Source organism: Alternaria ventricosa (genome assembly GCF_023758065.1).
Source record: "Alternaria ventricosa strain BMP 2768 chromosome Unknown scaffold_5, whole genome shotgun sequence".
Classification (NCBI taxonomy): Eukaryota; Fungi; Ascomycota; class Dothideomycetes; order Pleosporales; family Pleosporaceae; genus Alternaria; species Alternaria ventricosa.
Genome location: NW_026055685.1, coordinates 103,356 through 118,900, shown reverse-complemented (window position 1 = coordinate 118,900; position 15,545 = coordinate 103,356). Strand labels below are relative to the sequence as shown.

The window sequence follows — 15,545 nt, the reverse complement described above, 5'->3', positions numbered from 1 at the left end:
CCGGTTTGTACGCGCCCAATGGCAGCGCATCCCTACCATGGAGGTTGTCAACCTCGCAAGTTAGCTCGTGTGGAGGCTTGCGCGCATTGAGGCGAAATGGTAGGGTGCCGGGTGTGATTGGCTAGGAAAATAGAGTAAGCGCTCGAGGCAGAGCGGAGACTCGCAGTAACGTGGACCAGTGACGAGGCAATAGCGCTTGCGGCTTGAAACTGCCAGAGGCCTTGTCGGCATGTGGCGCGCTGGGATCCTTTTCGTTGGCAGATCTGGCATCAGGGCTGTTACTTCATATCGGCCATGTTCGAGCATGCGCACAGCTGTCGCGTCCTTGGGCAGATCACCGCGACAAGGCGGGGATACCTTGGAACACTGGCCTCTATCCGTGACGTTTGAAACATGCGCATCACAACGAGCGTCATTGTTTGAGACGCGTACAACCGGATTTCCGATATATGAGGGTAGTGTTGAGTTGATGGGTCCGTGATGCCTGGGTCTGGTGGAAGGTGCAAATCACGCGTGCGCCTGCCCCATCGGTTGCTGAGGCTCTCGCCAAGTCCGCTCCCGCACCGGCATGCATCCCAGGATGTGCGACAGCGAATCAGTCGTCTACTCACGACTTCTGGTATAAACCTTCATGCTAGCGGGTAGTTTGCAATTGGTGAGATGCATAATCCATGAAACAAGCACGCAAGAAATCAACAGTCAACCTATCCAATCAAAGACAAGAAATGGACTTCAGAGGCTACAGTGAAGATAGTCTACCCATCTTCACCGGTGCCAGCGCATTAAGAGACTTGGAGGCCTTACGAAAAAAGCTCGTCTTGTCCTGATTTGTGACCATTCTACAGAAGTGGAAGAGCAAATCTCCACCTCTACCCCGTTTGGGATGAAAGTTTGTGTTGTGCTAGCTTCATTGGCTGCATGATTTAGATGACAGCGGAAACGAATGCACAACGGACCGTACATTGCATGGTAGTCAGATGTATAGTAGATAAATTTCGCCGTAGTTATGCTAACTGAACAAGGATATCGCTGACATTCTAACGCCGCAGAAAAAATATCGCAAGGTGTAATATGTGGCTTAAGCTTGGGTATAAAACAGATCGATGGCCCAAAATCTGACAATGAATGCCTCCTTGAGATCGGGATCGGAATCGCGTCATCAGTCGGCATTCCAGGCGTTGCGCTCTTCTCTGAAACTGCCGTAGGACGGACTGGGGTGATCCTTGGCCTCTTCACTGGTCTTCTGGTTGCTGACATCGCGCGTTTCCCAGTGATTGGCTTCGCTAACAATGTGCGGCTTGATGTCGTGTTTCCGCTGTTCCTCTTCGCTTTGGTTCTCGGTAAACGCATAGTTCAGGTTGTGCTCAGCTTCTGGATTCTGCGGCTCAGGCTCATCGGGGTTGAAGCCTTCTCGAACCTCTTCTTCTTCGCCTGGCTCGTATGTCTTACTGCAGTTATTGTTAATTTCATACTTTGACTCAATTATGGAGGGACGACCTACACAAAGTGCTTGGAAGGAACCTCATTCCATCCTGGACCACCTTCCTTACGCGCTCTGACGCGGTCGACTTCTTCTGCTTGATGATCTTCGACAACAAGATCCACTAGCTGGCTCTTGTCCGATTTGGCTGAGCTGGATGACGAAGACTTCTGGCGTAGAAGGTTTCCAAAGGGCGCACGCGACTTGGAATGTGAGGATTTTGAGCGGGATGACTCTCCGTTGCTTGACTGGTCGCGTTGTTTGCCTTTGTCTACAGACTCTTGAAGATCCTGGATTTGACTTTTCCTTCTACGCTTGTTCTCCTTGGTGGGTTGCAGTAGGTTTCGGTTGGTCGATGCGGTCAGAATGTTGGGATCGGCGTACATGCTGTCTTCACGAGATGGACGGTGGGCTTCAATAACGGGGTACTGTAGCTGAGTCAGACAAGATGCGATTGCAGAAGGATGTGTACTTACGTTCCAGTCTCCGAACTCCAGCGTACGTGCGTTATCATATAAGCGCTCTTCCTCGGCGTCCAGATTGGGCTCTTCAACCACGTCGGGTGTACCGTACTTGGCACCTTCACCTTTGAGAGCCTTGTGCGGCCCTGGACTCATGGCTCTAGCGCGGCTCGATGTGACCTTGTTGAGGAGTGGTTCATGCTCCGATGCTTGACCAGGCTTGGGGATCCAGTACTTGCCCTTGCCTCCTCGCTCGTATCTCATGCCCTCGGCCATGCGTGCAGCACGCGATGATGACTCCTCGTGTGCCAGCACATTGTCGCGCGCGTCGAAGTAGCGATATTCATAGTGATTGCCGGCAAAGGTTTCTTTGGTGTCCTGGATGAGATCCAGGGGACCGAAGGCGTCGCGCAGGGCATATTTGACGGGCAAGCGGGCGGCGGATATGGTATCGTCTGCGTAGTCGTGCCAAGAGAAGGCATACCAGTGGGCGAGTGCAAACAGTGGCATCTCGAAGCAGATGAGAGCATCTTGTACCGCAGCAGCGAGATTGTCAGGGCTATAGCCAGGTACATCGTCCGGTATGGCACCCAGGAAGACGAGAATGGATAGGAAGAAGCCTTGCCAGTATGAGGCAAAGATGATGCCCTTGATGCACAGGAACTTGGGCATAGGCCGGAAGGGCTTGAGATCGGTGGACATGCACACCCAGAACATGGCAAGGGCGTACAGACTGATAGTGATACTGACGTTGTAGATCATGCCACTCCAGAAGTAACCGGACGTCAATCCTATGTATCCTTCCTTGTATGTGCCGGTAGCCTTCATGATGATGGTGGCCACGGACAGTAGCGGCTTGACCCATGTGTATTGCAGGATGCCGCGCTTGATGGCGAGGAACGTATGCGGGTCGGATATGTCGATCTTGGAGCAGACGAGGTTGAGAGGCCATGGGTGGGAGACGGGCGCACGACCGGTCATGAGGATGATGAGGGCGCGTTCGCCGCCGATGAAGTTGATAAGCAGCTGGAGGAAGGTGTAGATGGTGAATGCCTGGGAGGTTAGCAGGACACATGCGAGTGACATGATTGATATACCTCATAGACGTCTCTGAAGGGCTCTACATAGGACGCGGCCATGGTCGACACCAAACTAGCCCATGATGCGCCTGCGTAGATGGGGACCCTTGATAACGTGAGTGATAGCACACGACAGCTGGAGAGAGGGCTTACATGAGGAGGATGCGGACGACATATCGCTGGAGCACCGGCTTGCGGTAGTTCTTCCTATAACCTGTTCAATACATGTCTATGAGATTTTGGGGGTGTTCCTCACGTCTGTAACCAGACAGCACTACAGCTACGTCAGTTCGGGTAATGCAAGATGGAAGCTCTACTGCCTACACAAAAGTGACCAGACTCGCGACCAGAGCGCATACGCCGGCCACGATAATAATCGCACGTGCAAACCGGGCGCCGGTGCCGCCAGACGAGAAGTCGGCGGCCGTGAAGTCGGGTGGGAGGGTGCCTAGAGCCATGGCGAGGCGTGTGCCAGCGAGGGAACAGGAAAGAACTGAAGTCGCAGTTCCAGGACGGTATTTGCTAGAGGGAAAGGCGGTGGTATCAGCGATGGAGCGCGGCCATGGTGTGTGCTGTCGACTTGCGCCGGGCGTCGAGCGGGTGGTCTTGTGCACGTTTGCCCTCCACAGTGTGGTAGGTTTGCGGAGAGGCAGCACAGGCCCAAGCTCGCTTCCCTGCAACACGCCCATGACGCGCATCCTGCCAGCTGCCGGGCGCGCCTCGAACCTCAATCGGCCCTGGCCCAGTAGCGCCATCCTCCCTAGGCCATGCTCCAACATTTCCATGCCATTGTCGCCCTACCCGTCGCGAGATATCAAGTCCACGCGTGAATGCGCCATAGTGACCCGGGCGCTCCTTCCTCACTGCTCGTCCACAACAATGCGCGACTTCCCCCTCGAGCCATGAAGACACTCACCCTCCTACACACAACGCGCTGCAGTCATGGCGGGAAGAATTGTCGCGGAGCCTCTGGACCCGCGCGACGGCTTCAACTGGGTCTTCCTGGTTGAGCTGCTCATCTGCGGCATCCTGACCATCTTCTTCCTCTTCTACTTCAACCGCCTCTTCGCCACGCTCGTCTCCTACGGCATACGCGCCTACACCTGGCGCACCTTCGACGCCTACATCGACATCACCTCGCTGCAGATCTCCCTACTGGGCGGTCGCCTCTTCTTCAAGGACATACGGTACCATGGCCACAACGAGACGATACTGGTGCATGGCGGATACATCACCTGGAACTACTGGCTGCGCCGCGTCAAGGATGCAGGTGTATATACCGACGGCGACCCTGCCTCCGAGGTCGATAGCGAACGCACCCCAAGCACCCCGAGGAGCCGTTCTGGAAGTCGAAGCGGGAATCTAGACAAGGCCGAGAAGGGAGGCAAGCAGACACGGAAGGAGCTACCATGTCGCTTCTCCATCAAGATTTCAGGAATCGAAGCCTTTATGTATAATCGGAGCCCCGCATACGACGGTATCATCGACGCAGTTGAGAAGAAGGCAAAGGCCGCTGCTCAGGATGCAAAATCGCCCGAAGGGTCAGTGGCGGACTACGAAAAGACGGAGAAGGAAGAGCACCATCACGTCAAGCTGAGGAAGCCACACACCGACAGCGACAAGAATGTCAAACGAGCCGATACGGGTAGATCGACCTCGTCAAGCCCCAAGAAAGCCGATATTCCCGCATTCCTTCGACTCCTTCCCGTCCATGTCGACATCGTCAAGGGCGCCATCGTAGTGGGGAACGAGCATACGCTGGCCGTTATAACCGCGCAGTTCGAGAAAGCTACCGGCACCCTCGATGCTTCTACCTGCGGGCCACTGGACGTGTACCAGCAGCTGTTCAACTTCCAGGTCACCCATCCCGTCGTGCACATGAAGCCCAACCCCGACTACAAGATCGGACAACTCGAATCAGCTGTGCAGTATAAACAGGAAGCAGCAGGGGGTGTTCCGGAAGACTCCATCATCGAAAAGGAAGCCAGGCACAGGCGACATTGGCGATGGCTGAAGAGCATCCCTACCTGGGCCGGACTCTTTTCCCGCGATTCGGATTCTATCCACACGCACACCCGGTCAGGCACGGCTAACAACCCACCTTTGAATTCACAATGGCACTTTCCCGGTCGCGAACGCTGGAAGGGCCTGGCAAGATATCTGGACGATACTACCAATGACGGTCACGGCGAATGGGACGGCATCGAATACGCCAAGACATCCTTGATCGCCGACTGCCCTTGTGTCAACGTCTCCTTCTACTGGGACGTCCCTGGCCCGGTCCAGAACGATATTGACCAAAGCACGCAAATCGATCCTGCGCGGCCATACGACATCAACGGAAGCATCCCTCCTGATTATGGTATGGACATACAGATATTCGGTGGCACCATCAACTACGGGCCTTGGGCGGATCGCCATCGCGGCATCTTCCAGAACATGTTCTTCCCCGGCTCGCGTGTCGACGCTGTTCCCGCAACGCCTCTGAAGGCCGGTGAGCTCCGTGTCCAAACCGTGTTCAAACTTTACCTCAGTATCGACAAAGATACCGTTCTACGCATACCAATCCGAGAGCCTTCCAAAGATTGGAAGTGGAAAGGAAAAGCCCACACACTAGCCACACATGACAAGTCTGGGACTGACAAGAACAAGAGCAAGGCCAAATCTCGCATCAGGAGAGGGAAGCGTCGGGATGCTGGCGGTGCACAGAATGTCCGTCCGTTCGCATGGATCGATGTCAAGATAGCCGAGCAATCCACTGTCAATTATGTCATGGACATGTACGCCTCGAAGCAAGGATACCAGAGCAAGGTGGATGTCGATGTCGCAAGCACGGAGATCTCATCCAGCGTCAATCATGGCCTTCTGTGGCGTTCTGGCCCCATCGCTCTTGATTGTGACCTCTCAAATCCTCTTGGATGGAACACTTTGCGAAAATGGCTGTTCAACATCAAGTGTCAAGACCTGGAACTGTTCCTGCTGAGAGATCATATGTTCCTCATCATGGACCTCGTAGCTGACTGGGGCTCTGGACCGCCGCCCGATTACTTTCTTTTTGTACCCTTCCAGTACTTGCTCAACGTCGACTTTTCCAACTTCAAGTTGTATCTCAACACAAACGACGCTAACATAATAAATAACCCATCTGATCTAGAAGACAACAACTTTGTCATTCTGTCAGGCCAAAACTTACAAGGAGAAGTATTCATACCGCTAGACAAGTTCCGGCCACTTGAAAGTGTGATCAAGTTCGATGTCAAGGGCCAAAATTTGGGTCTCGAGGTTTTGATGCCTCAGAAGAACACATTGCGCACTTTCCTGCAGTCGCCCAAGGTGGCTCACCTAGGCGGACTTACTTTGACCGGCAGTCATACCTTGATGAACGAAACATCAACGATGCACACCGACAGGCTCTTCATGGACATTCAAGGTCATAAACTCAGCCTTGAACTGTACGGGTGGCTCATACATCACTTCATGAAGATCAAAGACAACTACTTCGGCGACGACATGCATTTCAAGACACTGGAAGAATTCCAGGGGCTACCAAGTGCGAGCCTAGCCGCAGATGGAGCCCAGCCGGACGCCCAACCAGCCAAACTCTCTAACGACCTGGACGTAATTCTTTGTATTTCCGCCGATGAATCATGTGCACTACTACCAGCCAATCTGTATGCAGCGGGGCGTGGCATTCGAGCCGACCTTCCATTCGTTTCAGCAGACCTCAGATTTACCAACTACTACATGGATCTGATGGTCAACTTCAGTCCCATCAGCGTCTCCCTTGGAGGGTTGGTACCAGACACCGAAATACCCAACGAATTCACAAGTGGGCCTACGGAGCTCTTTGTTGACTCCACTGTCATTTTTGGACATCGCCTTTTTGGTCTCCCTCCAATTGAGCCGACCTATGTGTGTAGCTGGGACTTTGATGTAGGCAGGATCTCGGGAGATTGCACATCCGAGTTCATTGAAACCGCGGCAGGAGCAGCACGCTCGTTTGCTTTCACTCTCGACGATGATGAAAACACCCTGCCCCTCACTGAAGTTCCGGTCATTCACGATGCGACGTACCTCAGACTGAGGACCGATGAGGTGAGTATTTGTGCACACATCACACATGAAGCACTGCTGTTCAAAACGAGCCCCATCAGCCTGGACTTCAATGATCTTGCTGGGAGTACGTTCTCGCAGCGGCTCAGCGTCTCAATACCAGACTTTACGATCATAGCTGTTCCATCCAAGTCCGTGTCGCATCACAGAGCGCGTCCCAAGGACAAAGAAGCGGTCACTACACAGGCCTATCTTCAAACTGCCTTGTCGCTAAATCTGCTGACGCGGAAGTTGGACTTCTCAGAGGAGCGCGCGCAGCAGCAGGCTCACATACGAATGCACGACAAGCGTACGAATCGTACTCGGTTTCTACTTGCCGACGAACGCGGTTCTTCCTCATATCAAGACGATGCCAATCGACAGTATGTGCGCACACCAGCAATGCAATATCCTGATGTGCCTCATCCTATCTTCCTCTTCCAACCACCTCATCATACCAGCTCATTCACGTCATCCAAACAATCCTCAAGTGCTTCATCATCCAAGGCAGCACGGCTGCGTGCGACTAGCAAGCGCTCGTCATCCTCAAAGTCAATCGCCAGCAGCATCCGGTCCGCGGTCAGACACAAGACAGCCAACAAGACTGCGGCTAGTAGTGAAAGTCGAACCCTGCTCAGTGGATCACCAAACCCAACAGGGGCCAGGTATCGATCTTACCCACCCTTCAAGGAGGATGAGCATGCCAAACCAGGCTGGGTGCCTTCTTCCGTTGCGTACTCCAGCAGCCTGGCTGTACCTCACTTTACCTTCGATAGGGTCGAGCCGGATTTGTCGAATGTTCCGACCTTCCCTGCCATACCTCCCACCAACTATATCCAGGGTGCGGATGATGTTGTCTTCAATGATGTGTCAACAAAGCATTTGGATGAGAGCTTCACACACAGCAGCATACTCATTAGCGCAGAGCCAGGCATACGCGTCTTTTGTACACCAGAGTTCGTTACATGTGTATCGAGTTTGATTGAACTACTGCAGCCGAAGCGTCCTGAGGACATGTTGGACGAGTTTCAGGTCGATGTGATGACCAAAATTCTCGAGAATCGCAACCGACTAGAGGGAAAGGGCAGTTCTGTGGAGTTCAATGTTCGCATCCCTTTCACACACGTTCGTTTCCAACACACATTCCAATCACACTCCATGAATGAGACCGGCCAGGACCAGTACGATCTCATTCTCAACAAGTTGACTTTGGCTGCAAGGATCAAGAAGTTTCCGGGAGAGCGAGCTGGCGAGAATTCTCTTTCATTGCATTCCACTCTCGGTTCGCTTGGTCTGTCGGTAACCGAACGCGACGTTCATGGCGATGGTGGAGCAGTTGCTGTACAGGCTGAAATCAGGGATGTTCTACTGTGGATGATGCAAAGCAAGGAAACATCGGTAAATGTTTCTTTTCGGTCTTTGGAGAACGCCGTCGCAAGCAAAAAGGTTGAGTACTTGGCCGCACTCATCCATCGCACAACGCTGTTATCGGAGAAATTGGTGACAAGATTTGCTGAGGTCGAGCAAAGACAGCAAGACCGACTGCGCTATCTGGCTTGGTACCTCACAAGCGTACAAGACCAACATCCGGACCCTGCTTTCCTCACCAAGGCGTCGTACGCCCTGCGAGCTGCTAGGGACCACTTGCGCAGTCACGACTCATGGAAGATCATCTCCCGTTTTCGATACACCTGGCAATGTCTTCCGCAATCGGAGAAGGATGCTATACTCGGTGACTGCTCGCAATCTGATGTGGCATGTCCTGAGGATGCGGAGCAGAAGATCATCGCAATGTGGGATCAGTGGCGCACGTGGGATTTGGCGCATGTGAAGAAGAGTCTCGCAATGAGATCACTCTTTGGCCATCTTGAGGATCCACTTCCGACTCCCGATTCTGCCCCCGTACATGTCGACATCAGGTCCGCTGAGATCAAGTTCATCATTGACCCCGGGCCAAGACAAAGCGAGGTGTCGTTAGGTTTGTTAACCCTGAACGTCGTCTTGCTACCTCCGACGGAACCTGCTGGGCTTATGCTGGTAGACGCCAGCATCCCGAAGAAATCCACCATCGTCCAAATCAGCTCGGGAGAGATGTCTCTACATGTTCAGTGGGAAATTTGTGAATTGGCAGAGTCCTTACTTGAATTGTTCCAAAAGGAAAATCTGAGGGCAGCGGAGAAGACCAAGCCTATTGGCCCGCCATCAGGGCACAATTCGAAGCCGACGTTCGACCATGATCTCCAAGTAGTATTCGCGACCGACAAAGTTCAAATCACGCTAGACACTATCAACCTTCGAAGCATCAACACAGGCAGCAGCATGCGATTCTCATTCCTTGACGCCGACAGCAGGGCATCGGGATACGGAGAAATCATATCAGCTCATCTGGATGTGGATGACGCTGTCGGCGAATTGTCATCCCACTCCCGGCTTTTGGCCAAAACGCAATTTGAACGACCGAGCATCTATTTCGCCATGGTAGAATCCGGACATGAAAGCAAATCGACCAACGAGATTAAGGTGGCAGCTGCAAGCCGCAGGATCGTCGTGAAGGTGCAAGAGGATGTTCTGGGTCTCATCGAAGTAGCCGATAACGTACTGAAAGACGAGGTTGCGTACTTCCATCGACAGTCCACAATCATACAACAAGTCGGGAGCAAGACCTCGGGCAACGACGAGCCTCGCAAGTCTGCCACCGAGTTGCCCAACATTTCGCTTGCGCTGTTCATGGACGCATATCAGATCGAGCTTGCTGTGCTCCAGCCACTCGGCTGGTCGATAACAGGGTCTTCTGGGCGTATAGCTGTCATTCCTACCCTCGGCAAACATGTCACTTTGCGTGTCGATTACGACCTCGAAGCTAATTTCCATCGGCTTTACAGCACCTCAAAAGACGGCTCTCATGTCATCAGCTCGCTTGAGCTGCCTCCTCTCAATGGAAGAGTTTCCATAACGCAATCTGAGAAAGAGACGAAAGTATTGGCGTCTGGCATCGTCGAGATGGTACACGTTCAGGCTTCAGAAATACAGTCTTTCATCGCAACTGTCAACAAGCCAGAAATGTCGCACATGTTCCAGGCCGTCCAGGACGACATTGGGGTACTAAAGACGCACATTGAGGAGCTGTTCCCAGCCTCAGCAGAATCGCCAGTAGTCAAAGCTCCGACCTCATCCCGAGACATTCTGTTCAGTGTGCAAATGACCTTGCATGGCATGCACATTTCAGCTAGTGCTCCTGGTCAACACCCAGACTCACCAACAGCTAATCTTGCATTCCGGCTGTCCACGGTGCAGCTAAAGGCTACGAACATTGACCTGGACCAGAGCATCATGTTGTATTCAGAAGCTGTGGTTCGAATACATGAAGTCACTATTGACATGAACCTGAAAGACGCGACTTCCTTCCGCCAATGCGGTAATCTTACGTTCGGTGCGGTTTTCCAGGCCACTACAGAGAAGGACTCTGAACCTGCCCGCAGGGTCTACCGCCTGCGAAGCTCAGGGCTGGAGGTCAATGTTTTCGCGGACACAGCGTCAGCGGTCGTGGATGTGATGAATCATCTTCAAGACAAGATCAAGGATCTGGATCTCTCCAAGGAGAAGAAATATCTGCGTCGCCTCCGGCATACGAAGAGCAGAATCTCTCATCGACGCGACCGTAGCGTCAAGAGCGATGCACATCAAGACTCTGACAGCATCAGTTCTGGAGCTCTCTTCACATCGACGTACTCCTTGGAACTATTGGACCTACAGGTCAGCTGGATTGTTGGAAATTCTGTGGCTCCCTTCCCCAGGAATGAGATCCATGATCTTGTGCTTTCTTTTGGAAAGATCGATCTTTCAACGCAGAAGGATGATGCCGCACGCTTGATGATCGAGGAGATGCGGTTACAGATGGTACCAGTATCGGCAAACAAAAAGGTGCGATCGCTCAACTCGGCGTTGTTACCGAAGATGGTGTTTAACGTAGCATATGCGTCCACCAAAGATACGCGCAAGCTGGCATTCTTTGCTGCTGGTAAATCGCTTGACCTCCAGCTTGATTCGCATTTCGTCTTGCCAGGCAATGTGATTGAGCGGTCTATCGCCCTTGCTGGTAAGAAGTTCCGGAAAGCTTCTGCAAACTGGAGCATGACTCCGACAACTACCGGTGCGCAGCGGAAGAATCCTTTTGGGAACAAACGCCTTGCATCTCTAACCGCCGACATCAACTTTGCCGGAGCTGTCGTGCACATTCACGGTAGCGATGCAGCGCCGGTTCAAGGTGCTTCCGGCCGAGCTCAGCAAAAGGGACGTTACAGCCAGTTTGTTGGTGACGAGTCGAAGAGCAGTCTGGCCTTACGCGCGCCCGGTGTGGCTGTACGCGTCGAATATATGGATGACGGAAGTGATCCTTCTCTCAACGCTGAGCTTCGTGTTGATGGATCGACCAATACGTTACTACCGACTGTCGTTCCAATCATCATTGACATATCGGATAGCATCAAGGCTGTAGTCCGCGAAAAAGACGAGGACGCAGCCGAATCACCTCCACAACCCCAAGATCAGTCTAAGCCGACGGCGAAGCTACTTGAAGAAGACAACATCATTACCGCGGACCCAACGACCATCTTGGGCAGAACCAGACTGAACCTAGGACTTCGAATATGCAAGCAGGAGTTTAGTCTCAGCTGTCAACCCATCGCTCGTGTTACGGCAATCGCCAAGGTTGAGGACATTTACATTACCGTCAACAGTGTCAAGTCTCAGGAGCATGGTCACTTCTTCGCTGCGTCAGCTACCTTCGAGAAGCTTGTAACAACTGTGCAGCATGTCTACTCCCGGGAGTCAACGTTCAGCTTGGATGTGGAATCGATCGTATTATCATTGATGAACAGCAAGCATCTTAGCGGTACTAGTGGCATATCAGCTATTCTTAAAATCAACCCGACGGCTTTGCAAATCAACGCTCGTCAACTGCAGGACTTCCTGTTGTTCCGAGAGATCTGGGTGCCACCGGAAATCCGCCGAGCTTCTAAGCCCACGTCACCTAGCGCCAACTCGGAGCCACAAGAGTACCTCATCCAACGCTATCAGCAAGTTGCTGCCGCTACTGCATTCCCTTGGAATGCCAATGTAGCCATCGCAGATGTGAAGGTCGACCTAGATCTAGGCCAATCTATCGGAAAGTCATGGCTTCACATCCACAACCTGTGGGCGTCGTCCAAGAAGACCACCACATCCGAACAGAACCTGTGTGTCGGAGTGGAAAAGATTGGCATAGAGAGTACAGGCCGCACTAGTGGCTTCATCGAACTGCATGAGATCAAAGTACGTACGTCCATTGGATGGCCGTTACAAGAGGTGGAAACTCGTCAAACACCACTCATCCAAGCATCAATCGCTTTCCGTCAGCTACGCGTCCGAACTGGGTTCGACTTCCAAGCTTTCGTTATGGCGGACATTGCGGAGTTCGGCTTCCTGATGTACAACGTTCGCCCAGAGGGTGAAGATGTACAAGATCGGTTGGTGGCTATACTCGATGGTGGCAAGGTACACGTCTTTTGTCATGCGACGAGTGCCGCACAGGGTCTTGCGCTATGGCAAGCGATTGAACGACTAATCCAAGAGAACCAACAAGCGTACAAGCAATCACTCAGGGATATCGAAAAATTCCTTCGTCGCAAATCATCAGTGCCGGAACCCTTTGAACGATCAGGATCAAACAGCCAGCTCACACCGAAGCCCGACGAAGACAATTTCAAAGCACCAATCTCACTACACACAGATGTTGTGGTCACGTTGCGGTCAATCAGGTTTGGTGTCTTCCCATCAACCTTCATAGACAATCAGGTCTTGATGCTCGAAGCTGGTGACATGCAAGCGCGCTTTGCCGTCGCACTGGAAAAGAAGACCAAGATCCACTCCAGTCTCGGGATGACATTGGGCCAACTTTCTGTCGCACTGGCTTCAGTGCCCACACCAAAGAAGAGCAAACCCGTGACCGAACTCACCGTTGAAGATGTGTCAGCGAGTGTCAGCTCCGCCCGCGGCGGCACCATTCTGCGCGTACCCAAGGTCATCGCTACAATGCATACCTGGCAAGTACCCAAGGGAACACACATCGACTACCTCTTCCGTAGCTCCCTAGAGGGTAAGGTAGATGTCGGCTGGAACTACTCGCGCATCTCCTACATCCGTACTATGTGGTCCAACCACTCTCGCACCCTCGCCTCCCGCCTTGGCAAACCCCTCCCCGAGTCCAACATCAAGATCAGCACATCCCAAACGCTGCAAGACGACCCCAACGCACCCGCACCCGACTCTCCCTCCACTACTTCAGACAAAACAACCGCCATGCCTTCGAACCGGCCCCGCGCCCCCTCCGTGTCACCAGACGGCCAAGAAAAGATCACAGCGGTGGTGAATGTGCCGCAGTCACGCTACGAGTACACGCCGCTCGAGCCGCCGTTGATAGAGACACCACAGTTGAGGGATATGGGTGAGGCGACGCCGCCGTTGGAGTGGATTGGGTTGCATCGGGATCGCTTGCCGAATGTCACGCATCAGATTGTCATCGTTACGCTGTTGGAGGTTGCGAGGGAGGTGGAGGAGGCTTATGAGAGGATTTTGGGGAGCAGTTGAGCGCATGAATAGGAATGGAGAAAGGGAACATGAGAGGCGAGATTGGAAGCAATGAGAGGCGGATGTGAATAGTGTGAGGATGTATATATGTCAGATGTGCTTTCGTCGGAGTTAGAGACATGGGCTTGGTGCATTGGGTATTTGGCGTTTTGTAGAGGCGTGTCCTGCTGTATAAGTATTCGGCATGATTTTAAACATGTGAAATAGTCCTGTCATTCAGTATCCTCCTGGCTGTTGCACGTAGCATGCTTAGCTCTCCCGCCTCCGCGAAAAGGCAATCGCGTCGCGTCGCGTCGCGTGGTGACGTCAGACGCCAGACCGCCAAGCCATCAACAAACCCTTGATCCACCAGCCACCACCTCTTTCCTCCACAATCCCTCGACAGCCTCTCAACCTTCTCACCCCTACCATATGCAGATGGTCGGACTTTGAGAATACTCTGGCAGCCACAATACACACTGCTTCTGCACGAGCTACGCTGATGAACTACCATCTTCCAGTATGGAGTTCACGGATCTTGTGCTACCCAGCGGCGGATCTTACGGTACCAAATAGAGCACAGCATGGAAAGCCTGTACTTCTGCCCAGGAGCCAACTTGAAGCCTCTTCTCGTCTCGAACAGCGGGCTGAGTCGCACCCGAGCTACAAGATCGCACCCTGTATGTCTTCCGTTGACTCCCTCTTAGCCACGTCCACGTCAGCCTCATTTCGAAGCCGTTGTTTGAAATCCCGCTGCGTGATGCACCTCATTTAGGACTACTCGAAGAAACCTCACGCGCAACTGACTTCTAGCTCTGTCGGCTCTTGACGTCCGAGACCAAAGAACAACACGCTCGGCAAAGCTCGGCAAGCGGTCGAAGAAACGCTACTCGTCATGCTTAGCTGTCCTGGCACAGAAGGGGCTCATGACACGCCCAACGACCTCTACCATATCTACGGGTCGTCGCCATAATGCGGAATATACGACAAATCATCTTGATGTTGCCAAGTCCGTTGATGAGGTTTCCGATAGCGCAATTCCACAACACTTGACTCCCCGCTACCGCGCACACCTTACAACCAGGAACTCTCAAGTTGTTCTCATCAGTTTTGAAAATGTGGTAAGAAGGACGATATTCTCACCGGCGACCTTGGGTGAGATATTGACACGCACTCGAAGAAGCTAGATGTAAAAGTCGGGTCACGGTAGGGCTTAGGCCAATGGATCTCGTGTCAGCGCTAAATTCCTATCCTCGAGTCCTTGTACTACATCTCTTGCCTTCCGCCTCCTCCGACTTTACGCGAAGGCCAACAGGATGACAATAAGTAGTCACGATGACCCACATTCGTGCGTACTATTTACGGCCAGACCGATCTAAAAGCCTTCGCTAACAAGTGCAGCCCTGCGGTTGTAAAGTAAGCAGCTCGAGCCACAACTTTTGGCAACCATAAGGCGACGAACCGCTCACGTTTGTAGATACCGATCCACCTAGCACTCCCCAGTCTACCTCGAGATCGCGGCTCTGCCCATGGTAGTACCTCAGGGTCTTGCTACGTTACCAACACTAAGACTCTTAGCTGCCAAAATGGCTGCAGACAAGGTAGTGCAGACGTGCTGACTTTGTAGGAGACCGCTGTAAGACCTCAATCTTTGGCTGTTTGCATCTACCAGGTCCACCACCTTTCTTACTTGGCAATACACGGACCGGCCAATGCAGGCTCCGATGGCGAGGTCTGAAATCAGCGGGCTCTGCATCGCAGACAGCAACCCAGAGTCAGGCTACGCCCAGCACCAAGCTTATACGTTCACCGGAAGTCGACCGGGTTCAA

The 15,545-nt window shown here is 52.9% G+C and overlaps 2 protein-coding genes across 2 annotated transcripts; one reads left to right on the top strand and one right to left on the bottom strand.

The window, feature by feature from the left end:
- Positions 1-1,159: 1,159 nt before the first annotated feature.
- On the bottom strand, positions 1,160-3,478 carry J4E93_003415 (uncharacterized protein; the record flags this gene model as incomplete). Its single annotated transcript, XM_049341352.1, has 7 exons — positions 1,160-1,448; positions 1,502-1,908; positions 1,957-2,994; positions 3,039-3,126; positions 3,174-3,227; positions 3,277-3,294; positions 3,345-3,478. The coding sequence occupies 7 exons, from the start codon at positions 3,476-3,478 to the stop codon at positions 1,160-1,162; spliced, it is 2,028 nt and encodes a 675-aa protein (XP_049200857.1).
- Positions 3,479-3,962: 484 nt separating this feature from the next.
- On the top strand, positions 3,963-13,736 carry J4E93_003414 (uncharacterized protein; the record flags this gene model as incomplete). Its single annotated transcript, XM_049341351.1, has 1 exon — positions 3,963-13,736. The coding sequence occupies one exon, from the start codon at positions 3,963-3,965 to the stop codon at positions 13,734-13,736; it is 9,774 nt and encodes a 3,257-aa protein (XP_049200856.1).
- Positions 13,737-15,545: the final 1,809 nt, after the last annotated feature.